This window comes from Schistocerca gregaria, chromosome 7 (genome assembly GCF_023897955.1).
Source record: "Schistocerca gregaria isolate iqSchGreg1 chromosome 7, iqSchGreg1.2, whole genome shotgun sequence".
NCBI lineage: Eukaryota > Metazoa > Arthropoda > Insecta > Orthoptera > Acrididae > Schistocerca > Schistocerca gregaria.
In genome coordinates this window covers 394,015,289-394,035,603 of record NC_064926.1, presented here as the reverse complement: position 1 = coordinate 394,035,603, position 20,315 = coordinate 394,015,289, and the positions used below count along the sequence as shown (strand labels likewise).

The 20,315-nt window shown below is 38.6% G+C and overlaps 1 protein-coding gene across 2 annotated transcripts in view; it reads right to left on the bottom strand.

Moving 5' to 3' along the window:
* Positions 1-20,315, bottom strand: part of LOC126281210 (germ cell nuclear acidic protein-like) — a 190,863-nt gene that overhangs the window by 37,549 nt on the left and 132,999 nt on the right. For both annotated transcript variants that reach the window (XM_049979947.1, XM_049979948.1), the window contains 4 exons: positions 12,593-12,651; positions 9,736-9,904; positions 3,881-4,164; positions 3,108-3,322 (listed from right to left, as the gene is read on the bottom strand). In XM_049979947.1, coding sequence (XP_049835904.1) covers positions 3,108-3,322; positions 3,881-4,164; positions 9,736-9,904; positions 12,593-12,651 — 727 coding nt within the window. The remainder of the gene's footprint in view (positions 1-3,107; positions 3,323-3,880; positions 4,165-9,735; positions 9,905-12,592; positions 12,652-20,315) is intronic.

Below are 20,315 nucleotides of genomic sequence, written 5' to 3'. Positions count from 1 at the left end.
TGATCAGTTATCATGTACCCATCACTGTATATCCTGCACTTTTTTGCAACATTCAAATGTGAGGTAGGTTTTTCAGCATTGGCAATCAACAACAGAAAAAACAGACTGTAAAAAAAAATCTGTAGAAAGACAAGCAAATTGCAATTTGCAACCATGTGCCGAGATTTGAAGAACTGACGAAGAAGCAAGCTCAATCTTTACATTTATTTTGTTGTAAGAACAAGACATAACATTAAAAGTTGCTTAAATGTGTTATGTCAACAGTTACTTATTTATTAATGATTCTTAGTCTTTTATAACTAAAATTTATTGACCCCTCGCTTCAAGTCTAATGTCAAGTGCAAAAGCAGCTGCGGGTGTTTGTTTAAGTTAGCAGAGGATTCTAAAGATTGAAAACTGATTCTACATTACATAGCACCCACATACAGTTCTGAAAATTTGGACTTTTTGTAAGGAAACGGTCCTTTTGTGCAATTGCTGATTGGACTATGAGTCAAATTGGGGGAGAAAAGAAATTTGTGGCACAATTTTAGCAAAAAGGAAAGTTCAGTTGATAGGGCACATCCTGGGGCATCAAGAAAATGGCAGTCTGGTAATGGAAGAGTGTATGTGTGTATGTGTGGCGCGTGTGTGTGCACGCGCGTGTGCGATAAATGGACGATAAATAGTTTGGACAAGAAGATAATAGAAGCTTTCGAAATGTGGTGCTACAGAAGAATGCTGAAGATTAGATGGGTAGATCACATAACTAATGAAGAAGTATTGAATAGGATTGGGGAGAAGAGAAGTTTGTGGCACAACTTGACCGGAAGAAGGGATCGGTTGGTGGGACATGTTTTGAGGCATCAAGGGATCACCAATTTAGTATTGGAGGGCAGTGTGGAGGGTAAAAATCATAGAGGGAGACCAAGAGATGAATACGCTAAGCAGATTCAGAAGGATGTAGGTTGCAGTAGGTACTGGGCGATGAAGAAGCTTGCACAGGATGGAGTAGCATGGAGAGCTGCATCAAACCACTCTCTGGGCTGAAGACAACAACAACAACAACAACAACAACAACAACAACATACTTAATTGGCATGAATGTGTCAAGCAACACACAGCTAATACTGTATTCAAACATTACAATATACTTTTTCCTACTACCTATATTCAATTACATTTTTCCACATTTATAGCAAGCAAATAAATTTGTATCCAAGTAATCTTGTATCATCCTACTGACACTGTAAGACGAACTCAACACTTTCTCACACACTACAGGGTCATTAGCAAATAGTCACAGACTGCTGCATGCCCTATCTGTCAGATTATTTTTGTGTATAGAGAACAAGGGTAGTCTTCTCACACTTCCTTGGGGCACTAACGATAATACCCTTGCTCCAGTGAACACTCACCATGCGGAGCAACCTTCCGGGTTCAATTACTTAAAATGTATTCACATCACTCAAATATCTGAGAACCTATTCCATAGGCTTTTAACTTTATTAACTGTCTAGTGAGGCAGTGTGTCAAACACTTTCCTGAAAATCTAGGGCTATGGAATCACCCAGGTGCTCTTTATCCATGGTTTGCAAAATATCATGTAAGAAACGGGCAAGCTGAATTCCAGCATGAGTGACGCTTACTAAACCCCTGCTGATTTGTGGAAAAAAGGTTTCCTGCCTCAAGGAAATTTTTTATATATGAACTTACAATATCATCGGGAACTGTGTAGCAAATCTATGTTGAGGATATTGACCTTTAACTTGGCAGATCTGTTCTTTTACCCTTCTTATACACAAGGAACAGCTGTGCTTATTTTAAACTGCCTGAGCAAGAAAGTTGTGACAGATGCAATGTAAGTGAGGAGTCAATGCTGAACAGTACATTTTGTAAAACCAAATTGTGAATCAATACAGATCTTGTGAATTACTTTTTTTCCAGCTGTTTCAGTTACTTCTCAGTACCAGGGACGACTATGTCTATGTTCTCCATACAGAAGTGTGATGGTCCAATGTTATGTCTCTATGATCCTTTTGTGTGACAATTTTTTTAACATGAAATTTAAAACTTCAGTTTTTGTTTCGCTGTCTTCTACTGTCACATTAGACTGGTCGACAAGTAACAGAATAGAAGCCTTCGACACAATTATTTTACATAGGACCAAAATTTTCTCAGGTTCTGAGCTAGATCCTTTGTTAAGGTATGACAGCAGACATTATATTTTATCTTCGAGCATCAATATTTTCATATAGACACAAATTTCTACCAACTTTTGCCTGTTGACATTTGCATGCTCTCTTTTGAACCAAGAATGCAACAGTTTTTCCTCAGCAATCTCTGAATTTTGTTATTAAAACACTGAGGGACTTTTCCATTCTTACTCCACTTATTCAGCACATATTTCTCCACAGTCTAATTTACAATCAGTTTAAAGTATGCCCATAATTCCTATTATGTCCACCATATTGGAATTACATAGAGCCCATTCATTGTCTAAGTAGGATTTTTTGCTGTTCTTTCCGTAATAAAAACTCTCCTAGCCTTCTTGATTTTTTTTAACTTTAGTAACAACTGTTGCTATGACAACATGACCACTAATCCCTATCTTTGTAATGACTGAATATCAGATCTATTTGTGGCTGCAGCCGCTAAAATATCCCTTTGCGTACAAGGAACAATGTACAGGTAGCAGAAGCAGATTAAAGACCTTTTAAAATTTTTTACTGTGGTTAGAGGAAAAAAGTGTTTTATACTAATGATAAAAGCGAAAACTGTTTTGTAGTAAGATACATGCAAACGCAACATCAAACAGCAAAATTATCAACACAGTTTATAATATTGTTAACATGGCAATTTTGAATTTGCTGTTACATAGTTTCATTTACTTAACCATAGAATCTCCAATTAGAAAGTTAAAAATTTAAAAATTATTTTATGTTGTCAGCTTCTGAATCACACATGGTAACACAGATATACTTTTCTTCCTAAGTAGTATCAACTTTCAATAAGTGTGTGATATTGTCTTTTAGCTCTTGAATGTAGGTACAGTATATATCTGTGAGGAAAGTAGTGCTTCTAATTACCTCACTTAACCAAGGGAAAGAGGATGAGAACTGTATTACCTGTCTTTTGAAGACCTCTGAATTATAGAAACAAAAAAGTTTTGAACACAAATCTTCTTTCCTTTTTTTAAACTCTCTCTTATACATAATTGCATCTGAATGTGACTGTTGCTCTGGCACATTATGAGAAAGAGATGCTAAAAAACTGAAAACGGGGGACCGACTAACAGTCTCTCTCTTCTCTTGAATATTTTTTGGCTTTCTGCAACTAGAAACTGTAAAAAAAGAAAATTGGCATTCATTTTACAATCCCACAACATCACACTTATTTAGAGGCAGAAATCAGAACTCATTTCACAAGATGATTTCCACAGTTTCCACACTTCTAACAAATCCACCTTTGCTTGCAGCAAACTGACTGAGGGCATGCACTGTCTACACTTATCACAGCAGTGCGGTTGTGTTTTATGTGAGCTGTTACAGTCAAATGCATTTTACTTATGATCTGTTATTCATCAATAAACCACTGGAGTTAAAGACAACTGGTTACCACAAAAACTGCAGATGTATGTTGATAAAAACAAAACTCAACAAGTAATTATAAATCAGTTCACTGCTGGAAGCTGTGGATCATGCTTGTAAAAGGAAGAAAGAGAAATACCAAGTTAAAATCTTCAAAAAATGTGTCTCGTCAATTGAAGGGGAAGAGAGAGAGAGAGAGAGAGAGAGAGAGAGAGAGAGAGAGAGAGAGAGAGAGAGAGACGCAGACAAGCTATAGCATCCAAAGACTTAACAGTTTAGGGAGATGTAGATATAAGATGAGAATATTTTACCTTTTTGTGGCTGTTTTTGATAAGGTCTCTCAGTCCTATCGTTAGTAGATGGTATGATAGATGGTATGATTGAGGGAATGTCAGAATCATCTTCAGTGTCCTCTGATGCTGTGTCTGATGATACAGTCTCAACATCTGGACTAGAGTCCACCTTTGTACTTTTATTTCCTTTCTGTTCTGCACCAGGTCCCTTTGTTTCCTCATCTGAAGCTTCTGCTTCAATTTCAGCAAATCTAAGTACTACAGGATGTATTTCCTCAGATTCTGCATAAATTTTCTTAGTCCTGCATTACCAATGAAATGTTTAGAATTAATAAATGACAATTAGAAGACCATGTTTAGTATTATGCAATACTAAATCACAATAAGAAAATGATATAAGGCTTGGCAACTATAATCTTAAGTAAACTACATTATTCTCACCCTTCACTGCCCAAAACAGAAAAAAGAGTGGGAGGGAGGCAGGGAAGAACGGCAATTATGAAAGGCACTGGAGATGGGTGGGAAAAACGATGTTATCCCTACGACACATACAAATTATTTTTAAGTAAAGATACAAAACAGGAAACCTTCGGCACATAAGTTGGGGGCAGTTTAAATAAGGCCTCCCTAACTTCCATCAAATTAACTACCATGTCAAAACAAATTCTGCACTTACATATCAAAATTATTGTTTTTCCTTTCCATCATAATTTTCTGATTTGGAGAGCACACAACACATTAACATGGATTGATTCTTTAAAACTGCAGGCTTCTTTTCTTTTCTTTCTTTCTCTTTTTTTCTTTCTTTTTTTTTTTTTTGCTTAAATTAAAGCAATATGAAACCAATACAGAGAGAGAATTTACATTGGCAGTTCAGCTTGTGAATTGGCATTCTTCAAACAATGTAGAGACACATGGCTACACTGACCTGAAGCTGTTGGGCAACTTTGGGCGGTGGGGCAGAAAACACTGCATACTGGAAATCCTTGGCATTGTTAATACTGCTCTAGCCACATTGGATGTTTCTTTGAATTAACTGAACTAACAAGAACAGGGCACATTTGATGCAAACAAGTGATAGGCAACTCGTCAATCAAATACACCTGTCAACAATACTCTTGTGAGTGACTGCATCAACACATCCCACAGAACATTTTTGATTTCTTGTACTGCTGGAGCCCAATATCCTTCCGCTCCCAGGATTGGAATGACTCCTTGCCCTCTCCCTTAAAACCCACATCCTTTCATCTTTCCCTCTTACCTGAAGAAGCAACCGTTGGTTGCGAAAGTTAGAAATTTTGTGTGTGTGTGTGTGTGTGTGTGTGTGTGTGTGTGTGTGTGTGTGTGTGTGTGTGTTATATTGTGCCTGTCTACCGGCACTTTCCCGCTTGGTAGGTCTTGGAATCTTTGTTTTTTATGACTATTACTTTTGGCCGAAACTTCGCCACTTACAATGCATTTTCTGCTCCTCGATGAAGTTCACCTTCCAAGCAGGAACCTGGACACAGTAGGCAGTGAAGCATATGATGAACATTCTGGTCTTCTCTACAGTAACACTGAATGAATATCATCTTGATCAGTGAAGCCCATCTTGTCAAATTAATCTTTGATTTGTCAAATCCAGATCTCAGTTTGGCCAGTGATTTACAAGTCATCCACTTCGCACCATAGCCAGGAGGCATAGTTTCTGAAACTCTTTCCAATCAGGGGGGAGGTAGGTTGCAGCCCTCCATAGTTGCCACCCAGCTTTTTCAGCAATGGTTCCTAATGTTGACTATGCTCTTAGTAAACTTGACCTCTACTTCACTTGCTGCAGGTACAGTTTGTGCCTTTATAGGAAATGAGTTCTCTCCTGCTCCACTTTTTCCTTCCTTTCTTTACTTTGCAGCTATTTCTCTTCAAACAGGAGGTGATGCTATTCTTGCATTCCTGTGATGTGGTCAAGCTTTTCAAATAGGGATGATTTCAAACAACATGTTATGATTCTGAATGTGTCACTGAGAGCTATGACCACCTGTTTGGCATGTGTTGAATCATACCAAACAAGATGTGCAAACTCTGCTACAGAAAAAGCATCATTGCACAGTTTCAGTTTGATTATCCCACTATGATCTGTTCAATTCCCATAGAAGATTGTGCGAAAATATTATGAAAAAGACAGATAGCTAATCACCATATAGCAGAGATGTCTAGACCCAGACAGGCACAACAAAAAGACTATTAAACAAGTAAGTTTTCAGCCACTAAGCCTTCTTCTGAATTAGACAAAACACGTGCGCACGCACGCACACACGCACACACGCGCACGCACGCACACGCACACACTCACACACACACACACACACACACACACACACACACACACACACACACACACACAACCACTGCCTAGCTGCTGAGGCCAGACTGCCAGTAACTGTGCCTAGTGGGAGAAGTAGTCTGGGTGATGGGAGTAAAGAGGAGACTGGGGCAGGGAGGAGGAGGGATAGCAGGGTTTGGGTGGGGAACAATGAAGTCCTGCTTGTGGAAGCATACAGTTCAATGATTAATTTTTTTTTCTCATGTTCATCTCCTTCATTGGCAGTCCCATCTGAGAGATCCAAATGGGGGACTATGCCAGAATCTTTTGCCAATGGAGAGATCATCATGACACTTTTTCAATTACAGGCAACGTGTCCTATGGAGACACATTGTGTGTCTTTAATGCAGTAGTTTCCATTGCCTTCTGCAACCTCACGCCATTGATCACTCCCGTGTCCTGTGAGGGGGGGAGGGGGGGGGGGGGGGGGAGGGGGAGAGCACACACATTCACACTTCTGTCTGAAAGGCCGATCAGCTGGAAGCTCAAATGTATAGTAGCCTTTTTCATTGTGACCATCTGCAACCCATCTCCTCTGTATGGTGAGTAGCAGATTTAGCCTTTTCATTAATACTGTTGTTATTCCATAGTGGACTTCCTACTGTTTGATTAAACCAAACCAGACCAGACATCTCTGACCTGGAATCGCACTGACTGGAGTACAATTGCCTTTAGTGACGAGTTCTGCTTCGAACTGGGCCCCAATGATTAGCGAAGAAATGTCTTGAGATGCTTCGGACAGAGGTGGGATATCAACCTGACTAGTCACCCACTAGGTAGCCCAACAAGCAGGAATGATGGTCTGAGGTGCCATTTCTTTTCCTAGAAGAGTCTCTTTGGTTATCATCTGCAGCAGCCTTAGAGCACAGTGGTAAGGCAACAATATTCATGCTCCGTTTTGTTGCCCTTTATAGCAAGGGATCTTGGACTTACATTTCAGCAAGATAATGCCTGCCTGCACATAATGAGAGTTTCTACTGCTTGTCTTTGTGCTTGCCAAACACTACATGGCTACCAAGGTTGCCAGATCTCCCCCAACTGAGAATGTTGAGCATTATGGGCGTACTCCAACCAGCCAGAGATTTTGATGCTCTAATTTGCCAGTTGGACAAAATTTGGCAAAATATTTCTCAGGAGGACATTCTGCACTTCTATCAATCAGTGTCAAGCCAAACAACTGTCTGCATATGTTGACCTGCTTAATTTGTCAAGTTCTCTCTTGAAATGACCATCCAATTTTCTGAAATTGTGCTCATATGTATGTGTGTGTGTGTGTGCGCGCATGTTACACCACATCTACTGATTTCCATCCCATTCAGATAACTCCTTCATTGTGCGTCTTTTTGTCTGAAGAGTGTAACAGAAATCACTATGTCTTGTTCACCCAATGATGTCAGGTCCTATAGCCTATAGGACCTATAGGCTATAGGTATTATAATTATCTAAGATGGCAAAGGACTTTGAAGAATAGTTGAGCAAAAAGGACAGTTTCTTTGAAAAGAGATTGTAAGCTGAATATTAACAACAGTAAAAGACGGGCAATGTAATGTAGTCAATTAAATTGGGTGACACTGAAGTAAAGACACAAAGTAGTAGATGAGTTTCTATTTGGGCAGCAAAGTAACTGATAAAGGACAGAAATATAGAAGATATAAAATGCAGACTGGCAATAGCAAGGAAGGAATTTCTGAAAAAGAGCAGCTTGTTAACATTTAATATAAATTTAAGTATTAATAAGATCTTTCTGAAAGTATAAGTCTAGAGGGTAGCCTAGTACATAAATGAAAAGTCAGCAATAAGCAATTTAGAGGAGGAGGGAATATCATATTTTGAAATGTTCTACAGAAGAATGCTGAAGATTAGATAGTCAGGCCGAATAACTAATGAAGTTGCACTTAAACAAATTGGGGAAAACAAAACTTTTATGGCACATCTTGACAGGTGACTTCCTGAGGCATGAAGGAACTACTAATTTGGTAAAGGTGTGTAGCATGCAACGTAAAAATCGTAGCAAGGGAGACATAGGCACGAATACAATAAGCAGGTTCAAATGGGTATAGCTTGCAGTTCTGCATCAGCATCTAGTTTACTGTTAAGTTTCCAAAAGTGTACATTTATCTTGTGAAAAGACCTTCAAGATTAATCTTTCTTTCTGCAAAACCATTTGCAACTGAAAGCGAAAATGGTAGAAGTGACTGGCACACGAAGCAGCCTCTGCCAAACATCATGAAATGGCTTGCAGAATGTAGATACAGATGTAGATGTAGAGGCAGTAATTAGTTAGCTGAAGAGGCTTGCATAAGGTAGACTATGTTGCTCATCAAACCAGTCTTCAGGCAACAATAAGCAAGAACAAAACTTAATCGGTTCTTCTTGCAAAAATGATATAGTCTTTTGATCTACCCCTAACATTACTTGCTGCAAGCCATAGCTCACAAATGGGCTAACTGTTTGTGTATAAATGTCAGAAGAAATTAGAACTAATACTTGTGGCACTTTTCTCAGTACCATGCTGTTAAGTGATAATGCATTGCCAAAAATTACAACCGTCACTCTATATTAAATGTAGTGCAATATCCCATATTATCATAATACCATGCCACACAATTGGAAATGAATGTTTCATGGCATATCAAAACAATAAATTTTCTTTGTTTTTGTTGATGCATTAATTTAAACATGGTTTATGATTTATCAGAAGACACATAGTCTTCTCTCATCTTCTGGCCATAAAATGGAAGGTGAGCATATGCCTCTTGGCATACCACGGGCATGCTGCAAATTCTTCAAAGCGAGCACCACAAGAATAAATTTATTTAATGAATGACGGTTTTTTTTTCCCACTTAGGCTGTATTTGTTTAGACTACTACTTCAAAACTAGTTTCAGCTTTTTAAGCCATTATTGAGTGTTAAGATAGGAAACAGTGCCACACACATGAAAGTAATAGTGTAATAATTTCAAATGTAATAATTATTTTATAACTAATTATTGAAAATCTTTCTGACTGGACGTAACTTACACAGTCCTCCTGCATTCCCAACAAAACTGCACAGAAATAATGACAATTCACATCTGTTAAAAATAGGACAAGATGCTGAATTGGGAGAATACTACACCATGGCTAACAACTGTAATTGCCAGCTGTGAGACATGTACACAGTATCTTACCAATGACTAGAAAGGGTGTTTATCACATGTAATTTTTGGTTTATTCACAGCAATGCTTCATTTCATATCACTTTTAGAAAGTGATACTTGAGCACAGCCAACTGTGCATTGTTAGAAAAAAAATAGATTTGTATTAGTGTGTATAAAATGGAAACCAACTCAATAGAACACTCTGAAGCACACCATTAATAGAACACCCTTGTTATTTCATTACAGACCTTTTATCTTTATTTGTTTGATAAATCCTACGATAATGGAAAATACTGTATGAAATAAAACAACAAATGACAATAAGCCAAGCAATGTGGTAACAACTATGGTTACAGAAAGTCACAAAGGTTTACCTTTCTGCAACAATTTTTTTCTTCTCCTCTGTCTGCAATTTATTTGTAAGTGACAAATAAAATGCTGGGCTGTTCTCTGCACTTCCATCAGTTAAGAAATTTCTCAGACTGTCTGGTGTATCCAGTTCCTGCTGAAGGAGTTTATTTTTCTTCTTGATGCTCTTTATAACTGTATGAGGAAGAAAGAATTTATTAGGATGGTTCTTTGTCACTTGTGAATCAGAAGCTCTTCAATTAAAATAACTACCTAGAGATATGTATGAAGAACTGATCTTGCACAGTGTATATTAATAACAACTTACTAGACCTAGACTACTAACTTCATCAATTGTGTGTTTATCTAGTTTCCAGGATTGAAGATTAAAATTATGCCGTCCGGCGACACCACAGTGGTGTTGTGTGCATGGTGTTGCTCAGTGGCCGGCGACAGTACTTTAGTATCTTTTGCATTCTGATGGTCTTTTGTTTCAGTAACAATAAGTTACACATGTCAACAAGTATGTGCCCTTTCATCATGGCAGACGAAAGAGACGATATGATTATTTACAATGAATGTGCGGACGTCTTGTCTGACGTTTCGGATGACTTTTCCAAGTGGGGAGAAGACACTATCACACACACACACACACACACACACACACACACACACACACACACACAGGCAGACATATGCAATTTTATGTGAGAACAGAATTTTATTGGGTTCTTGACAAGGTCTTTTTCTGAAGTATGACAGTGGTGATAGTTTTACACTTCACTTCATACTTAGATCTTTTTGCAAACACATGAGTTATCTTTTAACTATCACCATTTGCAAGTTCTCTTTTGAACCGAGACTACAACCTACAACAGTCTTTGCTTCCTCAGCATTTCTCGAATTTTGTTATTCAACTAGTGTGGGTCTTTCTCATCCTTAATCCACTTGCTGCTCAGTGCATACTTCTCCAGAGCATGAACTACAATGCATTTAAACTTTGCCCATAATACCTGTAAGTCCATCATACTGGAACTAAATGATGTCCCTGCATTGTGTAAGTGAGACACAAACAACTGTTTATCTGCTCTTTGTAGCAAAAATACTCTCCTGGCCTTCGTGGTGGATTTATTAATTTTAATAACAATTGTCACTATGATGACACAATCACTAATCCTTGTCTCTAATCTGACAGACACTGTTAAAAAGGCCAGGCCTTAGCTACAAGTTCCACAGTATTTCCATTCCGTGTGGGCTGTCTAACTGCTCAAGACAGTTGTCCACACAAAAGTTGGGTCTCTCTCATCCTAACCTTCCACAACCTATCCCCCTCTCCTCCTAAAGAAAGGAACTAATAGTTCTGATGGCTAGGATTGTGCTTTATACTTAAACATATGTCTACTGGTAATACTAAGTTAAGTAGTGATCACCCTGTCTGTCTTAATTTTACAGGTTGAACTCATTGTGCAGAGCTGAAGAGATTAGCACAGAATAGACTAGCAGGATGAGCTGCATCAAAATTGTCTTGAGATTGAAGGAGAAGCAGCAGCAGCAGCAGCAGCAGCAGCAACAAAAACAACAACAACAAAAGCAGAAGAATAAGAAGGAAATATCAGTTTGCCACAAATCTAAGAATTAAATTTACACAGACACTGGCTGAGCTAAAACTGCCTGCCAAGGATCATGGAATAGGATAAGTAAGATTCCCCACTAGTATACACTTTCAATTTAGCATCCCACTTGATGATCTATTTTTGCTACTTTCAGTAGAAAAAGCTTTTATACATGTGTCAATACTAAAGACTACCACTTGGTAGCAGCAGGTTGTGCTTTTAGCTACTGTAGTTAGTACTGACACAATCTTCCAACAGTCATTGTCATCAGCTGAAGATGGCATGCTGCGGGTCCATTAAAATAATGTGATGCTTAGGTGAACCATTCATATCCGAAATAGTTTTGCATACTGAAACTATGCATTGATATCTGTTTCCAGCACAAAAAATGTGCACTGGACCAGTACTCTAAACTTCATTTCCCACTTACCATGAGCAGTCACCTTAATAACTTTGGCTATCTGAGCATGCCTCCAGGACCAATCCAAAATTTCAGATCACATGTAGTCACAGCCCTTATGCTCACTCAATTCACGATTCCTGCACAGGGAGACAAATAATATATCATTTTATTCCATCAAGGCATGAATACACCACTGATTGTTTCAATGCCTGTGTTTATATAGTGTCTGTATCTTTCCAGTACATTGTCCTTCTGATCTGCATGCATATTTGCCTGCTTGTTTGGGAATCACAAACTGTGCAAGAATAAGGGTTGTGACTACATGATAAATGGGAAGTTTGGATCAGTTCTGGAGGCATGCTTGATAGCCGAAGTGGTTAAGGCAACCATTCACAATAAGTGGAAAATCTGGGTCCGAGTTCTGGTCCGGCACAAATTCTCATGTGTCAGAAACAGCTGATGTTAATGCAGCAACAGTATGTAGAATCACTTCATATGTCTACCACAGCTGTAATTTTCAGTGAAAATGTCTGTTCCTTCAAGCATGCATGCACGCACTCATGCATGAATGACATTGTGTGGGGAGATACACAAAATGTATTACAGACATTGTAACCAGCAACCATTCACATCATCATGCAAGTATCTCACAAATTTGTTGCTAGAACTGGAAATGCTTCCAGTATTCCTTTGCAAAACTGATTTAATTTTATTTGTGTATGTATGTAGACATGAACTTACACTCAACAAAAGTATTCATCACCTAAGAATTTGTACCTGTTCACTAACTGCAAGTTTTATATTACCATTTGATATATCTTACGCACTTCATATAACTACTTAAGAATGCATTTATCTATTACTTACATTCCTCAAAGTTGTCTTCACTTTCACTAGAAGATTGATTATGTGTTGGAGACCTCCAGCTGCAAGGAAAAAAAAATTACCAAGGTTTATCAGAACAAGACAGCGACTTAATCAATGGTCCATAATTATGCACAAATAATCATTTCAGGATGTGAGAATGTTCACAGACTGCAGTGACAACTGTTTACACACGTAGTCTATGCATAAATTTTTTAGCACTGATTTTTACAATGATTTAATTTACACTCACAGCCATCTGAAAGGTTTGATATCTACTTCCCAACTGGAGAGACCTAGAATAATTTTAACAAGGACAGTTTAATTAATAAGCCAATGAAATTAAGCTGTATCATCACTGAATTAAACTTTAATGTGTGCATTTGAAGTTAAAAATCTGACTGGGGTTTTATTAAACCTGCAGCTCAGTTCTCAACCCTGGAATGATTTATGGTGCCAATGAAGTCATCTAAAATTACCTGTCAATTTCCTATAACATCTTTATGCAGTTATCACATCAAGGCAATGCTGTTATACTTTAGTGATAATCCACAGAGTTCCCGTTAAAAAATTTCTCCCGATTCGGATGCATTCTCTCATTTGTAGTATTGCAGCTCACTGACAGTTATTTAAACACAAATAACTTTATGAAAGTTCAAAGAATAAGGCACACACTGGCAGATAGTGTCCAAATACCTTGTAGCAGAGTTTTGTAGTGCAGCAGATAATTTACTTAGTGTGGCTGAGTGAAAAAGACAGCTTCCTCAGCAAATGCAAAAAGCCACAACATCAGGACAACTTAGGCCAACCAAGTGAAATCACATCAGGAGCTACTTGTCGATGCAGTGAGTACTGTAACTGAGGTGGCAAGGTGGATACCTCATGTCACCAGAGAGGCAGTAACATTACATATACACTGAAGAGCCAAAGGAAGTGGTACACCTGCCTAACATCGTGTGGGCACGCATAAGTGCTGCAACACGACATGACATGAACTCTACTAATGTCTGAAACAGTGCTGGAGGGAAATGACACCATGAATCCTGCAGGGCTGTTCATAAATCTCTAAGAATACTAGGAAATGGAGATCTCTTGGTACAGCATGTCACAAGGCATCCCAGATATGCTCAATAATGTTCATGTCTGGGGATTCTGGTGACTAGCAGAAGTGTTTAAACTTGCTGCTCTTTAGCAACTCTGGACATGTGAGGTGTCACATTGTCTTGCTGTAATTGCTCAAGTCCGTCAGAATGCATAACGGACATGAATGGCTGCAGGTGATCAGACAGGATGCTTACATATCTGACACCTGTCAGAATCGTATTTAGGCATATCAGGGGTCCCATATCATTCCAACTGCACATTCCCCTCAGCATTACAGAGGCTTCACCAGCTTGAACAGTTGCCAACATGTAGGTTCCACAGATTCAAGAGGTTTTCTCCATACCAGTACATGTCCATCTGCTCGATACAATTTGAAATGAGAATCGTCCAACCAGGCAACATGTTTTCAGTCATCAACTTGGTGTTGATGGGCCAAGGGGAGTTGTAAATCTTTGTGTCATGCAGTCATAAAGAGTACACGAGTGGGCCTCTGGCTCCAAAAGACCATACTGATAATGTTTTGTTGAATGGTTCGCACGCTGAAGCGTGTTGATGGGCCAGCTCTGGAATCTGCAGCAATTTGTGGAAGGGTTGCACTTCTGTCATGTTCATCAATTCTCTTCAGTTGTCCTTGGTCCTGTTCTTGCAGAATATTTTTCTGGGTGCAGCGATGTCCGAGATTTGATATATTACTGGATTCCTGATATTCGTGGTACACTCGGGAAAGGGTCATACAGGAAAATCCCTACTTCATCCCTACCTCAGATGCTGTGTCCCATCACTCATGCACTGACTATAAAATCATGTTCAAACTTGCTTAAATCTTGATAACCTGCTATTGTCACACAAGTAACCAATTTAACAACTGCACCAGACACTTGTCTTATACAGGTGCTGCCAACCGCAGGATCCTATTCTGTCTGTTCACATCTATCTGTATTTGAAGACACATGCATACATGAGTTTCTTTGACACTTCAGTGCATATTCATTTAACAGGGTGAAAGCAATAATACATCAGAGTAAAACTATATAACAATAATACATCACCAAATAAAAAACATGAATGATATTAAATAAGATAGCAAATGAGGAAACAAAGTAGATGGAAACAGCTTCAATGTAGCCTTCCCCAACCTGGATGGTGAAATATTGGCATCCAATGTCCAATAATTCATTCCACCAGCCATCATAACAGCCGACCACCCCAGTCTTGAGCTTTTTTTAAAATTTATAGCTACAAAATTTACATACACATCATTCTGTTAAATTATCTGAAAACACTATTAGCACTATGGAAATAAAGTACTCAGTTTTAATAACTTTTACTGGAACTCAAATAATATACAGCTTCCTAAGCATACAATGTAAGTATTTATTGAGAAACAAAGTATTCATCTCTCAGAAACGTGTGGAGGAAAATATGTGATGTTCATCTGTGTTTCTTGTATAGAGTTGTTCTGTCAACTCCAGCTGTCTGGGAGTAAAGTATTCTTTGCCTGGAAAAGAGCTCTATTTAATTCAGAGGAAAACTTTTAGGTTAAGAGTTCAAACTCTATTAGTATTGTAAACTCCTCCAGTGATACCCAAACTTAAAAAATGCGCACACAAACACTATGAATAACTTGAAACCAAAAAATAGCCCAGTACAATCTGTGGTAAACAAATTCAATGATTACTTTCACACAGCACCAGCAAACAGGATATATACTAGTATAAACAAAATTCACTATATTATATTTATTCTGGTAGACAGTTTACAACAGAGATAGAAAATTTCCAAAATGCAACCATTAATGAAGCTCCAAGGAAAATCATAACCAGCACCTACCAGAGCACAAAAAAGCAAATTTTGTACTGTTTAAAAAGCCGACTAGAAAGTGAGATCCTAGCTGCCTCATTCCACCTTCCCCAGCACATTTAAAAATTGTCTCAAAATTTTTGGAATGCGAACATATCTGTGCCCTTTCTAACATGCAGCTCACCCCTCACTCCCTGAAGCTCCCGTTCCCCTAACTCTATTTCACCCATCAATCCATTGCTGTAAGTTGCTCATACCCATCCACTTCCATTTGCACATTCTCTCTCTCACTCATTCATTCATTCCAAATTGTTGTCATTCTTTCCTTGTGTCTCTGACTTACTGTCTTCTGTATCTCAGCCACAATCTCCTCCATTCTGTCCTCCTCACCACCACCACCACCACCACCACCACCACCACCACCACCACTGCTGCTGCTGCTGCCATTGCTGTCTCCTCATTCTCTCCCTCTTGCTCTCTCTTACTATTACTGTCTCTTTATCACTGGATCTCTCCCACTTCCACTTTCTCCTTTTCTTTATTCCTCTCCAGCTAGCACCATCTCCTCCATTCCTTTCCTAGCACTGTTCAGTAACTGTTAACTATGACCCACTGCCATTTTCTTCTTCACTCTTTCTATATCACAACTACTGTCTGCTGTCTTCCAGTATTTATTACTTTTCTGTCTCTTTGCCACTTTCAGTCTCCATCAGCATAAGAAAATGCTAATATCATGTTAACAAAATCTTCCATCCGTTCTTGGTATAACAACATCATGATAAATGAAAAACACGTTTGATTTTGTTCTACAATATTACTTTTATTGTGTTAACCAGTTTTCAGCTTACAAGACCATCTTCAGACATCTAAACGTTTGAATACGTACGGCCTCGTAAGCTGAAAACCGCATAGCAAAAAATTGGTTCAAATGGCTCAGAGCACTATGGGACTTAACATCTGAGGTCATCAGTCCCCTAGAACTTAGAACTATTTAAACCTAACTAACCTAAGGACAGCACACACATCCATGCCCAAGGCAGGATTCGAACCTGCGACTTAGCGGTCGTTCGGTTCCAAACTGAAGCGCCTAGAACCACACCGCCACACTGGCCGGCAAACCACATAACACAATAAAAGTAATATTGTAGAACAAAAGCAAACTGGTGCTTTTTTTTTTTTTTTAAATGCTAATATGTTCACATGCCAAAATTTTTGAAGGGACCGGGGAGGGTGGATTGAGGCACTTGGTACCCCACTTTGCTGTCAGCATTTAAACAGGAGCAACTCACTTTTTTGGGTTCTGGGAGGAGCATTTTTCTCTGGTTCTCTTTTCCATGCCACACCAGGGCATGCCATTCATGTGACAAGAACATTATGGGTGAGTAAAATTTTGATTAGTTTAGTTATGTGAAACTGAAATAATGCAAAACCAATTTTACATCTCAGACAGCATTTTACTTGCACAAAACTTTTGCGTGTGCTTCTGTACTTCAAGATGGGGTTTCCAGAACCCTTCTGATGGTAATAGACACTTTTCAGTATCTTTCTCCATGCTATATCACTTTATAAACTACATTTTCACCTCACACCATATTTTACTTTCTTATTTTATGCATCCAGGTAGGGTAACTTTGACCCTATGTATACTGGAAAAGGATAAAGATATCAAGAAAAATTTTCAAGACTGTTTAAGATCGAGATCTTAGGAATGTACCAAAAATTTCAGCTGTTTGCTGTCTTGGAATCTACAGTTCTCTTTTGGTATGGTGGGGGGTGGGAGATAAGGAAAGGGACAGCCCACTGTAGGCTACATAATATGCACTTAGACCCAAACAGTTAGCTTGATTTGCCTAAGCAGGAGGAAGTATGCAATATTCATATTTCGATCCTGTACTGTAGTATAGTGACGCTAAGACAATCCTTCTGTAGGATATACAAATGGCCCCTAGCCCAAAGGATATCCAAAACACGTGCCCTACCTTTTTATCACCAATATAACTGGAATTATGAGGCCCAGAAGAATCTCGTTTTTATGTGCAGCATTTTGGAACATATCAGGTAGCACGTACTATCACATGGATAGCGATAACTAAGAGTATTACTGTTTTCAGCACAATGTTAAAATCTTGGGCTGCCTGGACATTACCACTAATGGTATGTTTGCAATTATCTAACAATTTCAGGCATATTTCCTGGCAGGCTTAAATATGAAGCTATCTTTCATTTTTCTGTGATATGTTGGGGTCTGTATGTGTTAAAATAAGTGAAGAATCAGTCTAGTCAGTCAAGGCATGCCTACGGCACTTTCTCGGATTGAGACGCCACTGTCCACTGTGATACTTGGTAAGAAAAACATAGTGCAGGCTTAATTACTGCATTGTGTACCACAGATAGGTCTTCACCTTCCATAACTGCTGCTCTCCCCAAGGCAGTTTATGAACTGTCACTTTGACCTTGCTGGAAATTTACTGTAGGAAATTATGCAAAACTCAGCAACTTTGTAGTCTGTAAATTTTTTCTTGTAAACTAATCATTTCGAGTGAAGAGCTGAATATGCAAGCTAGAAAATTATATAATGATGCAAATGATTAGCCAGTGGCATCAGGCCAACCAGCTGTGCATTAACCAGACATAAGGAAGGACTAATTTTTAATCTGAATGTAATTAAAAAAGAAAATAAATCAAATTACATGAACTAATTACAACCAAAAATTCTCTTCGCAAGGGCACGCAGCAAATAAGCTTGTGCACTTTTTACTGAATAAACTAAAAAAATATGGATAAACAACTGTTACTCTGCTCACACTTGGCTTTCTTCCATGTTTAACTGCAGTATGGAATATTGCTATGGAATAAGTCTCCATGGGCTAATGTATTTGCACATTGCAGAAAAAAAGCAATCAGTTGTCTATTAGGATTAGCACCCAGAGAGTCCCGCAAAAACTATAATTAACATCTTAGCACGATGAATGTACCTATTCTGTACATATATAACTGTTTAATGTATGCTACAGAAAACATTCAACGATAAGCTGTTATGTGTATGTACACAATACCAGCAACAGTCAGTGGGATTTTCCTTGCTGAAGGACTGCTACAGTTCATAATACCTACAAGCACTTAAGCATTTTTCATAAAGTTACCATACTAAGCCTGATCATTATTACTAAATAAATGTAAAAGGGTATTACAAATGTGGGTAAAATACAATGAATTCTATTCAATTGAAGCATTCTTAGAAACTAACCATTTACTTTCTGTGATCTTGTACATAAATGATAATATATAAAACTTTACTCCCCTCCCAAGAACGATGGACCTTGCTGTTGGTGGTAAGGCTTGCGTGCCTCAACGATACAGATAGCCGTATCATAGGTACAACCACAACGGAGGGGTATCTGTTGAGTGGCCAGACAAACGTTTGGTTCCTGAAGAGGGGCAGCAACCTTTTCAGTAGTTGCAGGGGCAACAGTCTGGATGATTGACTGATCTGGCCTTGCAACACTAACCAAATCGGCCTTGCTGTGCTAGTACTGCGAATGGCTGAAAGCAAGGGGAAACTACAGCCGTAATTTTTTCCTGAGGGCATGCAGCTTTACTGTATGGTTAAATGATGATGGCGTCCTCTTGGGTAAAATATTCCGGAGGTAAAATAGTCCCCCCATTTGGATCTCCGGGAGGGGACCACCCAAGAGGACGCCGTAATCAGGAGAAAGAAAACAGGCGTTCTATGGATCCAAGCATGGAATGTCAGATCACTTAATCGAGCAGGTAGGTTAAAAAATTTAAAAAGGGAAATGAATAGGTTAAAGTTAGATACAGTAGGAATTAGTGAAGATCAGTGGCAGGAGGAATAAGACTTTTGTCAGGTGAATACAGGGTTATAAATACAGAATCAAATAGGGGTAATGCAGAAGTCTGTTTAATAATGAATAGGAAAATAGGAATGCGGGTAAGCTACTAGAAACAGCATAGTGAACGCCTTATTGTGGCCAAAATAGATACAGCCCACACCTACTACAGTAGTACAAGTTTATATGCCAACTAGCTCTGCAGACGATGAAGAAATTGAAGAAATGTACGATGAAATAAAAGGAATTATTCAGATAGTGAAGGGAAACGAAAATTTAATAGTCATGGGTGACTGGAATTCGGTAGTAGGAAAAGGGAGAGAAGAGAACTTAGTAGGTGAATATGGGTTGGGGCTAAGAAATGAAAGAGGAAGCTGCCTGGTAGAATTTCGCACAGAGCACAACGTAACCATAGCTAACACTTGGTTCAAGAATCATGAAAGAAGCTTGTATACATGGAAGAAGCCTGGAGATACCGACAGGTTTCAGATAGATTATTTAATGGTAAGACAGAGATTTAGGAACCAGGTTTTAAATTGTAAGACATTTCCAGGGGCAGATGTGGACTCTGACGACTATCTATTTATTATGAACTGTAGATTAAAGCTGAAGAAACTGCAAAAAAGTGGGAATCTAAGGAGATGGGGCATAGATAAACAGAAAGAACCAGAGGTTGTACAGAGTTTCATGGAGATCATAAGGGAACAACTGACAAGAATAAGGGAAAGAAATACAGTAGAAGAAGAATGGGTAGCTTTGAGAGATGAAGTATTGAAGGCAGCAGAGGATCAAGTAGATGATAAGACGAGGGCTAGTAGAAATCCTTGGGTAGCAGAAGAAATACTGAATTTAATTACTGAAAGGAGGAAATATAAAATACAGTAAATGAAGCAGGAAAAAGGAATACAAATGTCTCAAAAATGGGATCGACAGGAAGTATAAAATGGCTAAGCAGGGATGGCTAGAGGTCA